The sequence below is a fragment of the Gymnogyps californianus genome, chromosome 2 (genome assembly GCF_018139145.2).
Source record: "Gymnogyps californianus isolate 813 chromosome 2, ASM1813914v2, whole genome shotgun sequence".
Classification (NCBI taxonomy): domain Eukaryota; kingdom Metazoa; phylum Chordata; class Aves; order Accipitriformes; family Cathartidae; genus Gymnogyps; species Gymnogyps californianus.
The window spans coordinates 159,360,674-159,379,672 of NC_059472.1; the positions used below are offsets into that span (position 1 = coordinate 159,360,674).

Here is an 18,999-nt window from a genome sequence, read left to right on the forward strand (position 1 = left end):
ACAGCCAGGCCATAGGACATCCCAAGCTGGCAAGTACTTTCCCACCACCAGACCATGAAACGTATGTTTTGAAATGCCTCAGAATGTTCAGATGGCAAACATTACCAAATTGCGAAGAAAATACCATCGTCCTTGCTGAGTAGGACCAGAACCGCTGAGTTGTACTCCTTGCCCTTTATTGTTTATCGCTAAAAAAAGTAATTTTCTAAGTCATGTTATTCCCGGAGTGTTCGGATGTGGGTTACACTCAGAGATGCCAATTTTAATATGTATTGTCCTTTCTTTCTAAGGCTTCCTTGGATGCCTTTCCTCTTTTCGTGGTAACTTTCCCCCTGGAAAACACAGCAGCTCTGGTCTGGCTGAACATCCCTTCCCACTGATGACGCACTGCTGTGGCAGTCCCCGAGGTGGGTACCCTGACCTGCTCCTGTGGGGACAGAGACCTGCGTGTGGGAACGTCCATCAGAGAGAGAGGCTGTGATTTACTCTTCAGGCTTCTTCAGAGTGATATTTCTCTGTCATTCCCTCCAGCCTCTGAAGATTGTGTGCTCCAGTCTGTGGCTACAAATCCCAATTACGTTGTTGGCACGTTAGGTGTGAGGCTTCATCTTCATCAGGTTTAACAGGATTCCACCAGTACATGAAAATACTCAAAATATGGTTACATCATGATTACACAGATTTTTATTATTTTTCAGTGTGAAGAGCATTTCTTTAAGGAGTGCTAACAGGATGTCTGGTTTCTGTTTTGCAGATCTATGTTAACGAACAGAAAAAGGGACCATGATATACTGCTATAAGCACAACCACCTGGTAGACTAATTGGCTGTAAATTATCTTTCTGGGCCTTGTGTACTCAGAGAGCTGGCTTAGTGCAGTTTTAAGTCCAAATCCATAACTGGTATAAATAATATATCTAGCGATACATACTAACTAAGGATCCAGCTCTTGTTTTTCAATGTAATGTAAAGAAATGTAACAGTGTTATGCTTGCCCACTAAGGACTTCTGTGTTCAAAGGAGCCAAATCCACTCCTTTCATACCTGTGAAGGCACTACATGATTCATTATTTTCCATTTGAAACCAAAAATAGACATTTACTGAGGAAAACTGTGCAGCCAAGCAACTATTTTATGCTTTCTTTCTCTTTTCAAGTTGTCAGCAAAGTGCACACTGTTTCCGCTAATCTAAACTACAAGCTTAAAATGAAGTAAAAAGTCGGAGAGACGTGACTCTTGATCTTCAGGCACATTTTAGCTGCTGCATTGAAAGGAAAGGGCTAGTTTCTCCTCTAAACCTTATCTCAGCTGTGCTTCCAAATGCATACTTTCTCCTAGAGGAGCAGAACAGGTCAAACATGGACAGCGCTGCTCAGGGACAGTCTCTGTATGTCACAGGAATGTTATTTGGCTGGAACCAAAGCCAAATGCTTTGTGATCTGCTGCTTACTACCAAGCACTCGGTGGACTTGCATTTGTAATTTCTACACAGTCCAAGCAAATAATGCATGCAGGAGAACATCAGTTCTGGGAGGGGAACAGAAAGGTTGGCTGCTTTAATCCTGATATGCTTAGTCAGGGACAGTGCTTGGGCTTTGAGCAACATGGCTTCATCCATCATGTTGCCGCTTTCCTCCTCTTCCAGGGAAAGGAGCTGTGCCAGGACTGGATTCTGCAGTGGCCCTTTTGAAGATTCAATGGGATGGAGGAAAACATACCTCTTGGCTTCTCCACTCTTCCTGCAACTTCCCTTCAGGCTGAGGTGCCATTCAGCAGTGCTGTGCTGTGTGATCTGCTCATTAAAGATAATCTTCGGCCTCGGTAATGAGTAGATCATGTCCTGCAACACTTCCAAATGGCAGCTCACACCAGAAGAAAATCATTGTTACGTCTGCATTTCTGTCTTACTACTCCCACCTCTCATCTGGCACCGCATACTCTCTGCTAAGAGAGCCAGAACAACCTCGTTAAAGTTATCATTTCTCCTTTTTGGGGTTATTATTCTGTCTTGCATCATTTTAAATCTCACAAAAGCACTAAAACATTGCTAATGCATGCCAGGCTTTCCTCGTTCACTATTTGCCAGGTCAGCATCCAGTTCAAATTCTTCTCATGAGCAAGGTCAAAATCAGATGCCCAAAATTCATAGGTAGGCTCTTGAACAAGAGGTGCCCCATACGCAGACTTGTGGTGTTCTTACTCAAACAACATAACATTTTAACTGAGTTCAGCGTTGCCAAGAAAGGGTTTTTTAAAAAAACCCTGAGTTTGTGAGTGGGCAGAAGTGAACTTCTTGTTCGTCTCAATGTGTTTTCACTTGAGCCATACAAGCAGAAGGATGCCAACTTCTCCCACCGCTGCTCCGGGTCTGGTGTTTATCAGCGGTGCCCATGAGCCAGAGCAGCAGCTTCACTGACAGATCTGGCTAAAACGGGGAAAGTCACAGGGAAATTCCCAAATCTACTCCCTGCTCCATAGTGCTGGACAATAACCACATCAAATCCCTGAACCTTCTCCTGACCCTCCCATCCCACGAGGTTTTTTTATCCTCAATAGCTGATGAGACCTCCACAGTTGTACCAGGTGCCAAATATTAGAGAAAAGAGCTGAGAAGCAGGAAAGGATCCTAAAATACCTACATTTGGCTGCAAAATGATTTCTCCAGGCTACCATCGCACGTGATACAATCTGGGCAAGAAGTGCTAAATCACAGGGCTTTTAGACCCTTATCAAGAGCCTCCACACATATAGACCTTCGGGCAACACACAGGGTGTTGGGGGGAGAAGGGTAGAGAGGAGGGAGAGAAAAAAAGATAATTTTAAAGCACCGTAATTAATCCTTTCCCTCCTCAGGTACTGCAACTTTGTGCCGTGCCTCCGAGGGGCAGCACAGCCTCAGTTATTGCACCTGAAATCGTTAAGCTATCGGGGACACAGCTCTTCCCTCCTAATCTCACGATTCCCAGCCTGCTGGTGATACTCCAGAATAATACATAACAGTCTCTGGTTTAGTATGGGTCAGCTCAATAATCAAGTGAAGTTTAATTTTTAAAATGAGATATTGAATCTTTTAAGTCATCTCTGTGCCTAGTTTGAGGCAGACTGGAAAATCAAAACAAATGCAATAAATACAATGATCTCCAGATAATTCCCATCAAGTAAGATTTATTTCGATGTCTGTTTTCAGACTGTTGCCTTCAATTTTAAAAGCACAATAACATGAAAACATAATGTTTTGCTTTTAGGAGCTGTTTTTCTTCGGTTCTATTTCTTAGCAGTTTCTCAAATCTTTAATCTAGCTATCTTGAAAGCCGCCTTTAAAGAATCTAGTCTTGAGCAGTAGCAACCGATGCTGATTTTTTTTTTGCTGCTATTGTTGTTAAATCAAATACAAGACAATGACTCAACTTTGAGGAAAAGCAAAACTAATGTAGGAGGCAAATGCTTGTGAGTCATATGTATAAAAAGGGAAGGACTGAAGTTATTTGCTCCTGTTTTCTGGGATTTGCAAGTCAGGTAAGAGTCCATCAGCCCCTCCATGATGCAGAACAGAAGTAATAGCCTGGCAGAGGTGGGGCAGCTTTAACAGCAGGCTTTTGTCTTCTGCTCGTAGGGTGCCCTATGGGTCGGAAAGGCTCCTGCTCCTGTTGAAATCACTTGGGACCAGCCCAGCCTTCCTGCACAGTGACTCACATAGACACGTCTCCAGTTGTGCATCCCTCATGCCCTGTGATCAAACCTGAAGGGGACCTGCCAGGGGTCTGTGCTGGAGGCGATCCCAGGAACGTGCTGAGAACAGTCAGATCTGGGGTTCTGTGCGATGCTCTGCATTTTATTTAGTGTCTAGGAGCCAAGGTGAGACTCTCATCTCAGTTTTGCGTCCTAATTTCTCTCATCTCATCTAAAACCAGGTCAATAATTGTGCCTCAGTTTGCCTGTTTCTAAAAAGATGGTAATAATTCCTGTTCTACCAGGACATTATGTGCAGTTTTATTAATTGATGGTTGCAAAAGGCATTAAGATCAAGACAGAATAATTGCCTCAGTGAAGGTCATAATTAGGCATGTACCAAGAGATACAGCTGAGCGTCATCTGTGATGCTCATTTAATCTCATTCTTGTATTTTAGCTACAAGTGTGTGGGTGCTAAGGAGGAGAGCTGTTCTTACAAAGGCAACTGCTGTATTTAGCATGAAGTTTAAGCACTTTGTTACAGACACCCAAACAACCCTGTGCAAGTGCTGTTGTACACATTAGAGACGAGAGAAAGGTTCACACTACAGTGAAGACAAGAAACAGACCTCGCAGTGGAGCAGGACAGACCTCTCCAAAGGGAAAGCGAGCGAGGCCATCAGCAATCCCTGGTCTGGGAGGAGAGGCTCGCCCGGCTCTCCCTGGCTAAGGGTCAGCTCAGGGGCCAGCGTTAATCTGATCGAAAAGGCGATTGTGAAAAGCTCATCCGACTCAGGCTGTGGAATCGTGCTCTTGAATCCTAACAATTTCTACAGCAACCAGTTGTCACGTCACGAAGAATTACGATCTAAAGTTGAGGGGGAAAGAACAAGCTGACACACTTCTGTGAATCCCAAATCCTGCTGTAGGCAGAACTGGAAGATTTCCCGTTTGAAAAAATAATTATGTTTCTATATAGTGTGCTCTAAAAAGTTCTTTGTGAAACAGTAAGGCTCATATTTCTAAATGTGATAGAACTGGGAAGTATCCTAGAATTAACAGAAGTATTTGAGAAAAATCAAAATTAATGCAGAAACTTTGGAGACGATTTCAAGAAGACATGCAACAGGATGATGGATTTTTGTACTCATAAAAGCTTATAAATGACCTCATTTTAAAAAGAGAACTTTTTTTTATTCTTTTCTGCACTCTGCTCCCTTTTCTTTTCCACTGAATATTTAATGTAACAGAGTTTTGAATTAAAATTCAAGTCAACCCCCCCCCCCCCAAACACCCCACCAAAGAACCGACTGTACGCACTAATCAAAAACAAAATGGGATTTCATCTCGCATTGCTTCTTTCTAATCAGGATGCTATTTGCCTACTATGTTTTCCCAGCAAATCACGCAGATCTCTGACTGTTTGCAGCACTCCTGTCGAATCCTGACGGTGAAGGTAGCTGCTCCTAGCTCTCCATAGTCTTACCACATGGTGGCAATGTAACATCCACCTTCCTGCTGCGGAGGCGAGTTGCCTCTGTTTTCCTCCTCCTTTACTTCTTACTCACTCTAATGACTATATTGGTAGGTGGCAATTACAGCCTTCTGAGTTTCTGCTTTCCATTTCCTGTATAAATTTAATAGAGTATTGTTGGGTTTATTTTTCAAATAAACTCTGCCAACATTTCCGAGGATGTTAAACCCTGTTATAGAAGAGTTTTTCTTTCAGCTAATGCAATATCGCATGTTTCTCTGATCTCTAATGAAGTTTTGACCACCACTCTGGAATTATTCCTTTTTGCCAACAAGCATTCATGTGCCCTTCTGTAGTAGTTCTTTCCCTCCAAGATAGTACCTCTCTCCTTTAGTCTATGTTGCTTTTGTTGCCTCATTGGAATTGGGGGGGGGAGGGGGGGAAGAGTCTCAAATGATTTAAAATCAGCTTAAAAAGAATACATGAAACACAAAAAAGAAAAATTAGGAATATGTACATAACAACTACAACAACAACAACCAGTAAAAGATTCAGCCTGGAAAGGAATTACAGATGCATAAGAAAAGGCATGAGATCAGGCTTTTGTAAACCACACTAAGGAGTAAACTTGTAGTCTTCATTTTAAATGACTGTGCTACTGAGAAAATGGAAAAAAAAAAAGTATTTGTTCCTACTTCATTTTAAAATCAGTATGTAGAGATAGTCTAGATCTAAAGTATGATGTAAACCTTTTTTCTGCATTTTTGAAAAAATGTTGATACTTCTTAGGCTGGGATATAACTATTACCAGGTCTCAGTAGAAAAGTATTATTTTCTGTCCCCAGCCCAGGCACCACAGATTTAAGGCTTAATTGGTTATATGCAAATATACAGCACTATATAAGTCAGTGGAAACACTCAAAAAAGAAAAAAAATCTTGAAGCAAAACTCAGAGAAGTTTAAGGAACATGTACACTTGTTAGAGGTATCAACTTCTGCTTAACTGTATAATTTTGCTCTGGATCTAATATATAAATCAGGGTATTGTACATACTAAATGAGATTGTAATTGCAAATTTTACATCTACTTTTCTAGCACATTTGTGTGAATTATGGGAAATATTTTTCTGCTAATAGGTTGGAATTCAAATACTCTGCCCAACAGACTGCAGTGGTTGCCCTTCGCTGTATAATTGGTGCCAGGTGAGACGAAGAGTAAATGTTTTCTTGGTATAGCTTACATCCATACGGCCACTACAGTTGCAAAACCATCTAGGAGACCTAGCTACATCACAGGAAATTTTATGGATAAAAACACAGAGCACTTGATAATTTGCTTTGGTACTATACGATGCTTCCACTGTCATTAAAATCTCAAAAATCCTTTAAAAGTGAAAAGAGATTCCTTCAAAATCCACAATTAAGGAATTTGTTAATAACAAGCATTTTAAATAATTATAAATAAATTACAGTATTTAACTCTTAGCAGCATTTTGTGTTGCCATGCTGTTTGATGTGACTCAAAACAATAGACTAAAATTTTCCAGTGCAGAGCAACATGCAAGAACTTTCATGGTCTTAAAACATCTTATGGTTGGAGATCAGGGCACAACAAATTTTCAGTCATTATCCAGAAAAAAAAAAAAAAGGAAGAAAAAAAGGTAGTCTAATCATAATTTTCTGGTGTGCAAACAACAGCTTGTCAAGCTGGTCACACAAGCTGGCTGAAAGTGTGATCATTCAGCACCAAGATGACACAGGTGAATACAGAAATGGCCGTGATCCCTTTAGAAAGAAAGAAGTGGGAAGAATAGCATCAAATCCAGCTCTGCATGGCCTGGCTGTGCCGTGGAAATATTTCTCAAAGTAGGAAACCCAATTTGCAATGGAAAGAGTGGAAAGTAGGCAAAGAGGCTGGGGAAAACATAAGTGGTTGGTGCTGTTCTTGCTGGAGGCTGCAGACCTGAGCAGATATAGAAACACCGGTTTATTCCTCAATCTTATCCCCGGTGTGGTAGCTATGGTCTGGCTCTGCCTTGGTGGGCGATGAAACCTGGCTGGTGACGTATCAGCCCACCTCCAGACCCCGAGAAACCACAATGGATGTGGGCGAGGGCTGCAGGGAGGCAGAGGCAGGGTGCAGGTCGGAGCAGCGCCTGCCATTGTTTGTCATAGATTTGAAGGAAAACATCTCCGACTGGTTACAGCGTTGCTCGGTCCCCGCAGTCCTCAGCCAACATCCCAGGATACCAGGACGTGATTAAAGGTTTCTGCCATCCGCCTGGATTCAGTTCCTGCTGTCCCATGCTGGCTGCTTTGCACCACTGCAGACCAGGAGCAGCAGTAACCTCTGCAAGCCGCCTTGCTGCAGACACGTGGTGTTTGCAGGCACTTGGTATCCCCAGCCTGGCACACAACAGCCAACGCATCCCCGGCCACTTGTGTTTTACTACTTACCCATCTGAAAGTTTTAAGATCATCTTTAAAATATGCTGTTTTCCTCCACTTTTCTAATTACTGTTAACTCTGTGGCATAGTTTCCCCTGTAGACCTGTACCCATCGAAGACTGCAAAACAGCTGGTGCAGAAGTAACGCCATATGGTAGTTACTTATAGCAACATAAACTAATTGAGTGTTGAGGGTGATATAATCCCCGGATGCTTTATCTTTTAGAAACTGCTAGTATGTCAATCTGATTGCTTTAAAGATCTGCCCTGGTTCTTCAGTTCTCCTGATCCAGAGCAAAATCCAGGTAGAGTCCCCTCCATGTCCTGATTGCTATCAATATTGCAGTCACCACTGGGATTCTTTGCCCCAATTTGAAAAATACCTTGTACTGTAACACCCACGTCCCTCATGTACTAAAGGTCTGAGGTGCAGTGGAGAGCTGGTAGCTCGAAATGCTGGGGCAAAAAACCAGTTGTTTTTTCCCAGTACCAGGATCTGAGCACGTTGGCTATCATTCCTCGTGCAACGTCAAGCACACGCAGTACAGATAGGAATATTGAAGGTCATTTTTCGCATACAAAGCTTTAACCTCCTGCCTGTTCTGGTAGAGGAAACGGTGGACTTCAGCTGTGCGGCGGCACCCCTCGTCCCCAGCTGGCCCTTGGCACTCACTCACCCTTTGCGTTTCACAGGTCATTACCTCCTCTGCTCTTCCAGTCAAAGACCCGCTCCGACCTCTGACTGTTTGCAGCTGGTATTAGGATTTGGAGTTGTAGTTTTTTAACCGCACTTCAGTGTGGTTCTTTGTCTTTTTTTCTTTTCCCCTCCCATTAGGAATGCTGACATACACAAATTATGAGCTGACTTCTGTCATTATTTCTGATATTCTTTTGATTTTCCCACTATTATACAGCAATGGATAGGCCAACTCTCTAGTGAGAATCACATATCTCAGCAGAATTTTCATCCCTTTCATGTAGCGTTCACTCGTTCTAATTTGGACAGAGTACATGTATTTTTGCTTTTTTTATTTCTTACGGCAGATACTCTTTATTCAGGCCAAGGAGCAGGGAGACGAAGAGGGTAGCTATTTAAACAGCCTGTAGTTTTTTGCACTGGCCCCTCAATTTCCATAAGCAAGGCTGCACCAAGGAAGAACCAGTGCATCAAGAAAAAAGACTACAGAAATTTACTTTTCAGGTCAAATTGATGGAATTATGCACTAACATAAAATTTTTATGGCTATCTTTCAATTTGGTTGTTCTTTCTGTCCTTTTAATCACTTCTTGATTGCAGCACTTTAAAAATATTAAGCTTGGCTTTCTTCTTTAAAACATGTTTTTCAACAAAAATTTCGTGGACATGCTCAGAAGAAGAAAACCACCAATTTCCCTCAGGGGAATAATGAGGGAAATGTAAATTTATCACAATAGAGAGCTCCATTCCCTACACTTATCTTGTACAAGCAGTTTATGTGTATTTACCCTATTGTATATAAAACCAGCTATTCTGTAACTTCTGAAAGGATATTCCAAAAGCTCTTACAGTGACTTTGTAATCTCAGAGCCAACATGTCTAACCACAAAGAGATCAGAAAAAGCCACCAAAACTATACATAAAATCATATAATCGTAGGTCTAGAAGAAGCCCAAAGAAATCTTCTAATCCCCGCCTTGCACTGAAATAGGATTGATGTTTATCTCAACAACCTATGACAAAAATCTCTCCAATTCACTCTTAAAAATCCCCCAGGACAGACACCCCTACAGTATCCCTGGGCGACATGCCCTAACAGATATATTTTCCCCCAATATTAAAGTACATAGTTTTCATACAAATTAACCCAATTCTTTTAATCTTCTACAACATTCTACAGCCTGGAAGACTCTTACGTGTGTCACAGCCCCCAAGCTCAATTCTACTGATGCAGAAATGATGCATTTTTGTTTTATCCACATTGAACCTGATCACCTAAATGTATTCTCTGTGTTTTATCATATCAAACCACAGATAAGATTTTATGGAGGAAAAACCCAGCTCTCAAATTTGAGTGAATTTGCAAATACTCTCTAACATTCACACTCTTTTTTCTGGGGATAATGTCAGTGTAAGATATTTCCTTTGCAGCCCTGATAGTGGACATAAAGCATGAATATTACAGCAAGACCCTTGCATTCAGCACCCTGGTGCAGATCCAGAGCACCACTGTTAGCTTCTGTGGATTATTCCGGACTTCATATTAGCATGGCATAGGTCAAAATATATTCTGCAATACTGAAAGTGCTAGTATACTAATTAGTTATTAAAAATACCAGCATAATCAGAAAATGGGGACACAGATCTGCAACAGAGTATTTAACCCAAGGCTACTGTAATGAATTTGGTGCAGAGAAATAGAACTCATGTACAAGCAGAAAACCATAATAGCTCTGTTATACAACTTTTAATATATCATTTTTTGGAAATATTTGACTCAGTGTTACAATATCTATTTTCAGATACCTACCAGGTGCTGCTTTCATACTCTGGTACTGTTCTACGTATTTTATTTGTCAATTTTTTATTTTTATTCACATACTCTTGCTTAAGCAGAACAGTAGCTAACTAACTGGGTTTAATTTGGTTGCAAACTGGGTAGCTCTTTTCTTACATAAGGTAATTGAAGAGGTAACTGTATCCTTGACAAAGCAGTGGCAGTGAAATAACAGTGGAAAAGAGAAGAGATTCTACCACAGCAGCTGGTTAAATTTTGTGGGAAGTTGCACATCTCAACTAAATCTGCAGAGATCAGAAGACTTAGTCTGGATTTAAACTGCTGTGACTGAACACAATTTGTGCTCTCCTGTTTGCTATATAGACTGCAAATCTATTTTCAGGAAAAGCTTCATATAAATTTCAATAATCTCTTTAATCACATAGCCGAGCAGACCTGAACAAGTCACTCACAATTTGTTGCAATGCAGACAAGTGTTGCTTTATCTAAAAAGATTAAAATGCTGGCAACAGCGGAGTATGACATTTTTATTTTTACTATTATTGCAAGTATCAGAAATCATCCAACAATGACTGGATGATTTCATCCAACAAAGAAACAAACTCATCCAGCAAAGAATTAATTTACAAGACACTGCATGGAACTATAAGAAACTACGTAAAATATTATAAAAACAGTTCAGACTTATTTAAAGTCTTCCCTCTGGCTGTGACCAGGCTGGCATTATATCTGGAAGCACAGTACCTAATTGTAGAAAGGAGAATTTTCTTTTCCCTTGTCGGCCTGAGCCGAGCTAGCATTGAGGTCCTGCCTCCAAGCTTGATGCCAAGAGAAGCATTAAGGCTCAGAGCTCTTCCCAAAGAAATGCACTTTTAAATAGGACCTCTGTGAAAGAAGAGTGCAAGCTTCAGGGCAAACACAAACAACTTCACTCCCTGAACACCTCTTGACTTAGAGTACTGGCAGCTGCTGGCTGACCAGGGACATCAGGACGGACATCTGGCTTCCTTCCACTGCCCCAAGGAGATCACTGACCACAGTAAATAATATTCTGTTTTCCTTCCAAAAGCCATCCTGAAGCCTGAATGATGGCGATCCAAAAATTAGAGGATGACAGGTGTTGGGTTTGGCTGGCAGCCCCCTTCCAAACAACCTTCTGCAGAAAGGGAAGGTTGAAGACTGGGCTAGAGCTGGCAAGGTTTATCGTGGTGCAGTGCTGGATTTTGAAGCCAGTCCAGATAACAGCACATTTTAAAGTTTTCAGGAGCTTGCTGATTTCTAGGCAGGCATTCGCAATGTGCATTGTAAATGGTTCAATTTTCCCTGACCTTAGCCAACTGAGAAGGGCCAGCAGCCTGTTCCTGGTGATGCAATCTATAATGTGAGCTTCCCTATGACAGGTGAACCTCTGCCAAAGCAAGAAGGGGAGGGAACTTCTACCAAACCTTTCATGATGTGATCTGCTGAAATTTAAGGCTCTCTTTTCCTCTACTTTAACATGAATAAGGCAAAATAATGTTGCATCTGCTTCATCTTCCTTGCGACAGAATTATGTACGGTGGAAATATTCACTTCAAATACATGGCTGAGGCCAAGAGCTGCTCTTCATTCTTATTTTGACTGCAACTGAAATGGCCAGATTTTATGCACATTTGGTATAAATGAGCATGCAAATAAAGGTGCACCAAGAAATAGTCACCTACCTTTTCAATAGGCAGCTAAATAACGGCTAACTGGGAATTGTAGGGCCCCAAGTGCTACACAACAGCTGTGTGTACTGAATGGGCAACACTGAATGATGTCCAATATGCAAAATAGAGGAAAGCTTTCTATTTTAATATGGTGATAATGTCACTGAAGCACCACACTGGCTTTGCTACCTCACCCGAACAAGCACAGAAATGAGGGAACAAATTCCATGCAGCTTCCCCAAAAGCCCTGAATAACATCAGCACGTACTTGAGGACAAACTAGTGATTTTTAGACTTGGGGTGCATTTGTGGCACTATCTAATGCCATTTCCCAATTCCAAGTGTTTCCCTATCCCCCTTTACCCCATAGCAGATGCGTAGAACTGCAAGTTTATCCATCTCCATGAAATACTTTCTTTGTGACTGAAAATGTGAAAGTTCTTAAAAATAAATTAAAATCTGTATTCGCTGTCCTAGCGATTCTTCACATATCTTGTCAAAAAGGAATCATTTGTAGTCCCATTAGAGCTCGTCCCTTTTACTGTCTGGAGCCCTGGATTTAGCATTCTTTTGGCAAGGGATTTATTTATCCAGAGTGTCTTACAAAGTTCAGTAATGACTCAGCCTAATCATCTCATCCTACCCCACCAGGTCTTGGAGCTACTAATTACTGGGAAAGGTTAGCCCTACACTGTGAAGTATTAGGATATCTGATCTCCTCCTCTGGTGACACTGAACAGGAATTTTAGGGGTTACTTGCTTTCAGCCTTATTATGAATATCACTTTTCAAATTCAGGTGTAAGTTGATCATCAAAGTTCCTGTTTCCAAGCAGAGGTTCAGCATTCTCATATTACACAATGAAAAATTGAGCATACGGACAAATTAAGTAAGGCACTGTTTCAGCAGACTTATCTAGCATTTTCCCAATATTAGGACCATTTCCAGAGTCCCAGGTTTAATATTTCTAAACTTAAGAAATATATCTTCTTCAGTTGCTTGAAATACTATAAGCATAAAAGATACTGCTCTAAATAACTGCTATTTGATTTGGCAGCTGCTAACAGGCACTGCACTTGTGAGACCAGCCATACATGTTCTAAATATACCCTCTGATTTTTGTGAGATGCTGATTAAATTATGGAAAAGATTTTTCTTTATTACTGTGTTCTCTTTCCTCTCTGTATAAAGTCTAGAAAAGGAACAGAACCACTATTAGCATGAATCAGCCTTGGATGTGTAGCTCCCATAAGCTCAGAGAGAGTTTCAGGGAAATGTATGTGAGGGGAAATTGGCAGCTTTTACTAGACCTTGCAGCAAAAAATTCTGCAGTTTCATTGTCTTAATGACGATGACATCCTGGCCTCTCCCACCAGGTGTCACTGCGAAGTCACATAAGAGGATCTGTTGGTGATAACGTAAGACGCAGGCAGAATGAAGATTAATAAGGTATACGAATCATCGCTGAAAAAGAGTCTTTTTTCACTCCTCCTCTTGCTCCCTAGCCAAAAATAAAGCATAGCAACACCGCTGTGCATTAAGCTCAACAGAGCAGAGTATCAATTTTAAATGATGGATACATATAGCTCATATTGCATAAGAGTTTTAAACGGACGCCATGTGAGCTGGGGCTGGTGCTTGGCTGCCAGTTGTGGTTCTCTCTGACGTGAGGATGAGGAGATGTCCAGATGAGATGTCACAGCCACGGTGTCAGGACTAAGTCTGGAACGGGGATGCTCACTTTGAGATGATCTTCAGAGACTTACAGGACAAACCCTTCTGATTGCTCTGACAGTGACATGAGATGAGGGAGTAACTCACATGCAGTTCTTCCTTTTGCAGCCAAAGTCCCTAAAAACCAAAAATGTATCCCGCAGACCAAGTTGCAGAATAGCTTCTAAGGGAATACTCTTATATCTGAGGACACATGCAGCAAAACACAAGGAAAATCCTCAGTTTCACACTCTAGATGGATGGGATAGGCCCATCTACAGGTGAAAATCCTTCCTTCCCCTCCCACCGGCGACAAGAGCACACACTACTGTGTCGCATCCTGCTCCCCCATGATTTCCAAGCACGCACTTAGCAGCAGAGCGTAACTCCAGAAGTTGTCTACCTCTATCTGTGAACACAGACTTGCTCAAAGGAGGTCACACTAGGACTTTATAGTAGTGCAGCCCAGAAAAGGTCCCTGTCCTGCTCAGCAGAGCCATGTAAAGGGACCCTGAATTACCCTGCTGGGGTGTCCCCGGTCTGGCAGCAGCGTGCCAGCACAGAGAGAGGTCCTCCTGCCCCATTCCCCAGGATTCAGCATCACACAACCCCAAACTTAACGAGCTTCCAAACTGCAACACAGGGACACCACAACCTTCACTTAGCAGGATCACATAGGTGACCTCTGGCAGAGCCCGTTGCTGCCACCCTTTCTCACAACATCTGAACCGTCTCCCCAAGTGCCTGGTAGCAAATGAAGATGATACTTTAATTATATCATGACAGAATTCATTTCTGTTGAGGAGTGCTCTAACGAAGTGTTTAAATGAAATGAATTTTACCCACACTTCACTTTTAAAAATGTACATCACTTTTACTAAAGTACTATATATGTAAAGAACATATAAATACTCTCATCCTATCGCTTTGAAAGTACTTTGTGCTCTACCACCACTTGTTTTAAAATTATGTTTAAGCCTGATTGTTGCTAAAACATATTCTCAAATCAACAATGATCATGCAGCAAAGTGAAATATAGAATACTCTTTGCTGGTGCTATGCATTTAAATGCTTATCTGGTTTCAGCTGCAGAACTTTAAACTCTCTTTTATAGGATATCACTCCATTTTAGTATAAGCATCTATCAGGCACAGCTCTGAAAATGTTAAGTCAGACTATGAAAACATTGTCAATGCTTATTTTAGTAATAAAAACCATGTTTAATCTATGCTTTCATGTTACAGTGATCTATGTATCAATCTATAACCTTCCAGCTAAATGCACTAACTAGATTAAGCTCTGATTGATTTGAAATGTTTTTCACTATATTATCAAAAGTCTACAGATCAGCATAAGTACCTCAAAGAAATTTTTTCCCCTTTGGCAGATTTACAAAAGCAGAGCTTAACTTGAATTGAAATGAACTTCTGCATTTTTCCAGGGCAAAAAGCCTGTCAATCTACTCTAGATCTGCTGTGCTTCTGGACTTAGTAAAAACCTGTGATTAATAGTACAGTGCGTCTATTCTGTCGTGACCAAAGCAATCACGTTATGAAGAAAAGTGTTCCCTCTGGGTCCACCATTCATATCAAGCATCAGGAGTTACCCCAAACGGTGGCACTGCTGGGACTGCCGTCTGCGTAGTGCGCTGTGCAAACAGCTCTTGGGTGGGGGGGATTTTTGTTGATGTGCTTTTGCCAGTTATGATAAAAGACCTTAAAAAATGGCTTCCTCAAATAGAAAACACCAAGGGTTGGTGTTTTTTTTTTTTTTTGTGCTGCATTTAAGGAAAGTGAGAAGCAGGTCGTGAGCTGTCACAGTAACCCCGTGGGCGCTGCAGGGAGGCTTGGCTGCTGCTGCCGGAGGTGGTGAACTTCAGCAACAAAAAGAGCATGCGAGGGAAGAGTGTGCTGAACTCTCTGTGATCCCATTTCAGCATTTCTCGCAGCTCCTTTGTAGACTGTCTGCTGGAGACGGCTGCACAGATGGAACGAGATTTCTACATATGCTCAGCGTTCATCTTGGTAGCTCGCTGAGACGGCGGCAGTGCAAACAAACATGGGTCGGAGCATCGCACCCAGCTCTGTTAGGGAGGTGGGGAATACACGTCTATAAATGTCAGTGGGAATGGGGGAAGAGGAAAAATAGCCTTGAGATGGTAAATTTTGATCCTTGCCCAGACACCAAGCAATTCCAATCAGGAGAGTTTGGATTTAAAATGTTGTTTCTGTTTATCCCACTGAAGAGGAGGCACCCAAGAAAACTAAAGAATTTGGAAAAATAAAGGTGCTGGTAACAGTGTGTCAGCAGAGCATCCCAGCTGCTGCTAGGGTAAAACTTCAGCCTCACTGACAATGATGCCTGAATTCCCATGGACTCTGGTGGTGAAGTGTCATTCGTCTCCCAGTGGTCCTTACCCATTTACCACCACGCAATACTCAATTTCTTCTGGGACCCCGCTCCATCCATCCATGCATTCTGAGAGCTGACATCTGAACACTGCAGACCCATCCGATCCCGTGGCCCCACAGCTTGTTCACGCATCTGCCATGAATTCACAGCCCTGACTCCAGTCCCAGGTTTACCTCCACGAGGAATGCACAAGTGACGTAGTGCCAGAGAAGGAGCTCAGCTCACACAGTCCAGCTCTGGATCTGATTTTGGATTCTGCACCCCATCACTTGGGAACATTTATATCTCAGGCTTTCCTTTAGGTCCTTCTACACCTTGCTTGTGAAGTAAGAGAAGTTTTTATTTTAATATAAGCCGTACTTGGACACAAAGTGACATTTCCAAAGGGATGCTATATCCAGACTTCTGCAAAATGTACTCCCAGTGAATAGCAGGTTCAGTGGTCCTACTATGTACTTGCTGCTCAGAGAGGTTATAGAACCTGGCTTGGTATATCCAGACTGTATTTGATCATAGATTCATTTCTTATCCCAGTACATTAACATAAAGTTAACAAGAAAGTTCATGATAAAGGACAAACCTGAAAGTCAATGTCAGCCAAGAAATTGCCTGAGCAATCCCATAATTGAATAAAAATATGCATCAGCAAAACAAGTGTCATCACAGGCTTGCCAGTGTGCTTGGAGTTCACCAGCTTGACAAACTCCTCTCAGCGTGGTGCTGTGTGCGAGACTCTACGAGAAGACCTTATGTACTAAATGATGTTTATCAGCAAAATACAGGTACTACTATGCACATTTGACCTACGAAGTCAAACAGGCCTGCCTGCAACTTCAGCAACAAATTAATAAATAAAGAAAAATCAAAGAAAATATTTTGTAACTTCTTAGCCACTCCTCTCGTTACAAAGTGCTTCACAAGGAGGACATTCACTTGCAAATATTCTGTGGTACAGTGTAAACACACATTTAATTATCAAAGTAATCTAACTGCTATCAGATTTTTCCACTGATGCTTGAGGAGGTTGTACACTGACTTATGGGACCAGCTTTTCTGGGACTGGCAAACAAAATAATTTATTTTAATTCCCTCAGTTTTGAGTCCAACAGCCCCAGCTTAGCTGTGATACAGAGTAATTTAAGGAGTGATTCACATTTTTGCACCAATTAATGGTGAATGGCATTTTGCAACCTATTCTGTTCCATTAAGCCTCAAGGAAACTGGGAGCAGCCAACAGGGCACAGTTAATAGATTTATCTGGACACTTCTTTCTGTAGAGGTAAGAAAAGCTTGGGACTGTGCTGGGACCTGCAGGAGAAAGTGTGACTTTAGAGGGAAACTGTGTCACAGGAAAGGGACACTGCCAGGTCCCAAAACCAGGATCCTCGTGAAAAGGAACTGCTGGCAGCATTAGCCAGCAACAGAGAGAGGGATGTATATTGTGTGCATGTTATATATATATATGCTATATATATATTTTAAATTTAATTCTGATAAAGTATTAGCTTAAAAGCCTGTAACATCCCCCAAAAGAACTGGGGATGGCTGGGATCCTTTCCTAAGCTAGTGAGCAGGTGAGATATTATTTTGCAAGCAGCTGCTCCCAGGCACCTGAATGGCCATTTGCCAGCTGAAGGGACCAAAGTAAAGAAATGCTCCAGCAATGACCCTCTAACCCACCAGGCCCATTTTCAAGGGAAAGAAGCCAATTACTGTGAGGACCTGTCTGCTTTTAGAAAATTTTTAGGTAGCAAGATCTGGGCAGCTTCCAGGGCCCACCTAGTGCTGTGGAAAACAGCTAATCAAATAAAATTGTTTCCTCACTTCTTCCTTTAAAATAAAACCTCTTTCCCTCTCCATTTCTGTTCTTTTCTGTGATTTGAAAACTAGCACGTCTATGAGTGATTGCAGGTGCCATTAAATAATGAAGCAGTTCTCTTCGTTAAAGCTTGGTGATTTATTACCTTTAGACTAAGGAAAGAAAAACAGCCTGAAAACAGAATTCTTACATCATTTCACATTATTTCTAGTCCAGCACTTCAGACAACTGTTAGAATAGCAGATTTTCAGCTCCGTGGTCCACTAGTCCCCAGAAATGCAATGCTGAATGTCTAATGCCAGCCAGTTCTGTAAATCTAGAGTGTAACTTAAACTCATAACTAACTGCTGCCCTGAATGTCGTGTCCTACCTTCGTACAGCCAGTCGCTGAGCCCATTGAAAATAACACCTTCCTTTCCTGTGGAGACCACTCGGATGGCTTGTTTCCCCACATGGGCACAGTAATAGATGTTATTCTCAAAGATAAATATCTGATTTGAAGGGAAAAAGAAAAAAAGAACAGCATTAAGCAGTGGCTCCATTACAAAATGTTGCATTTTGCTTTTACAATAATTGCCAGTACAAAATCACATATCACATTTTTATAGCATCTTTTGTCAAAAAAGGATTTCCACAGCTTGCTTCCAATGCCATCAGCTAATGGAAAGATGCTAATTTACAACAAACTGAAGCCTTGGTCCTTTGATACAACCTTTTTTTTCTTGCTCCTGTCTTCATTTCAGAAATTGAACAGTGCAGTTAGAGAGCATGAAATGAAGAATGCCATTACTCAGGATTTTGAAAAATTGGTCCAGAACACAGTAGCAGTTTGCAGAGCTGATGTTGATGCTGTGTGGGGACTGAACTGGCTACTGGAAATGGCTTCTTGCTTGTTTCCAGCTGCTCCTGCTTCCTTAAAACACAGCTGGCAACCTATTAAATAAATCTGAATCCAGTTTTTAATGCAGATCCAACAAGACAACGCGTGCTATTGAATAGGGCGCAGACAATGTGACCGCAGAACGTTGGCCAACAAAGCACGAGGAGGTTGGTGTTTCGGCTGGGGAGCAGGTGCACATGTTCCAAGGACCCAAAGGGGTGCGCTAGACCTCCCGCCCTGCCCCGGTCCCCAGGTCACCTTCCTACAGGAACCAGGGTGGATGGGACAAAGGCACCCATGGGGTCTCACCTCCTCGCCAGCATGGATGCAGCTGCCATAACCCCCAGCCCGTCTTTGGAAACATCTCCCCTCCTGTTGCAAAAATCTAGTGGATTCAG

The 18,999-nt window shown here is 41.9% G+C and overlaps 1 protein-coding gene across 2 annotated transcripts in view; it reads right to left on the reverse strand.

The window, feature by feature from the left end:
- The window catches only part of DPP6 (dipeptidyl peptidase like 6), a 421,969-nt gene that overhangs the window by 67,275 nt on the left and 335,695 nt on the right, over nt 1-18,999 (reverse strand). For both annotated transcript variants that reach the window (XM_050915790.1, XM_050915791.1), the window contains exon 8: nt 18,092-18,212. In XM_050915790.1, coding sequence (XP_050771747.1) covers nt 18,092-18,212 — 121 coding nt within the window. The remainder of the gene's footprint in view (nt 1-18,091; nt 18,213-18,999) is intronic.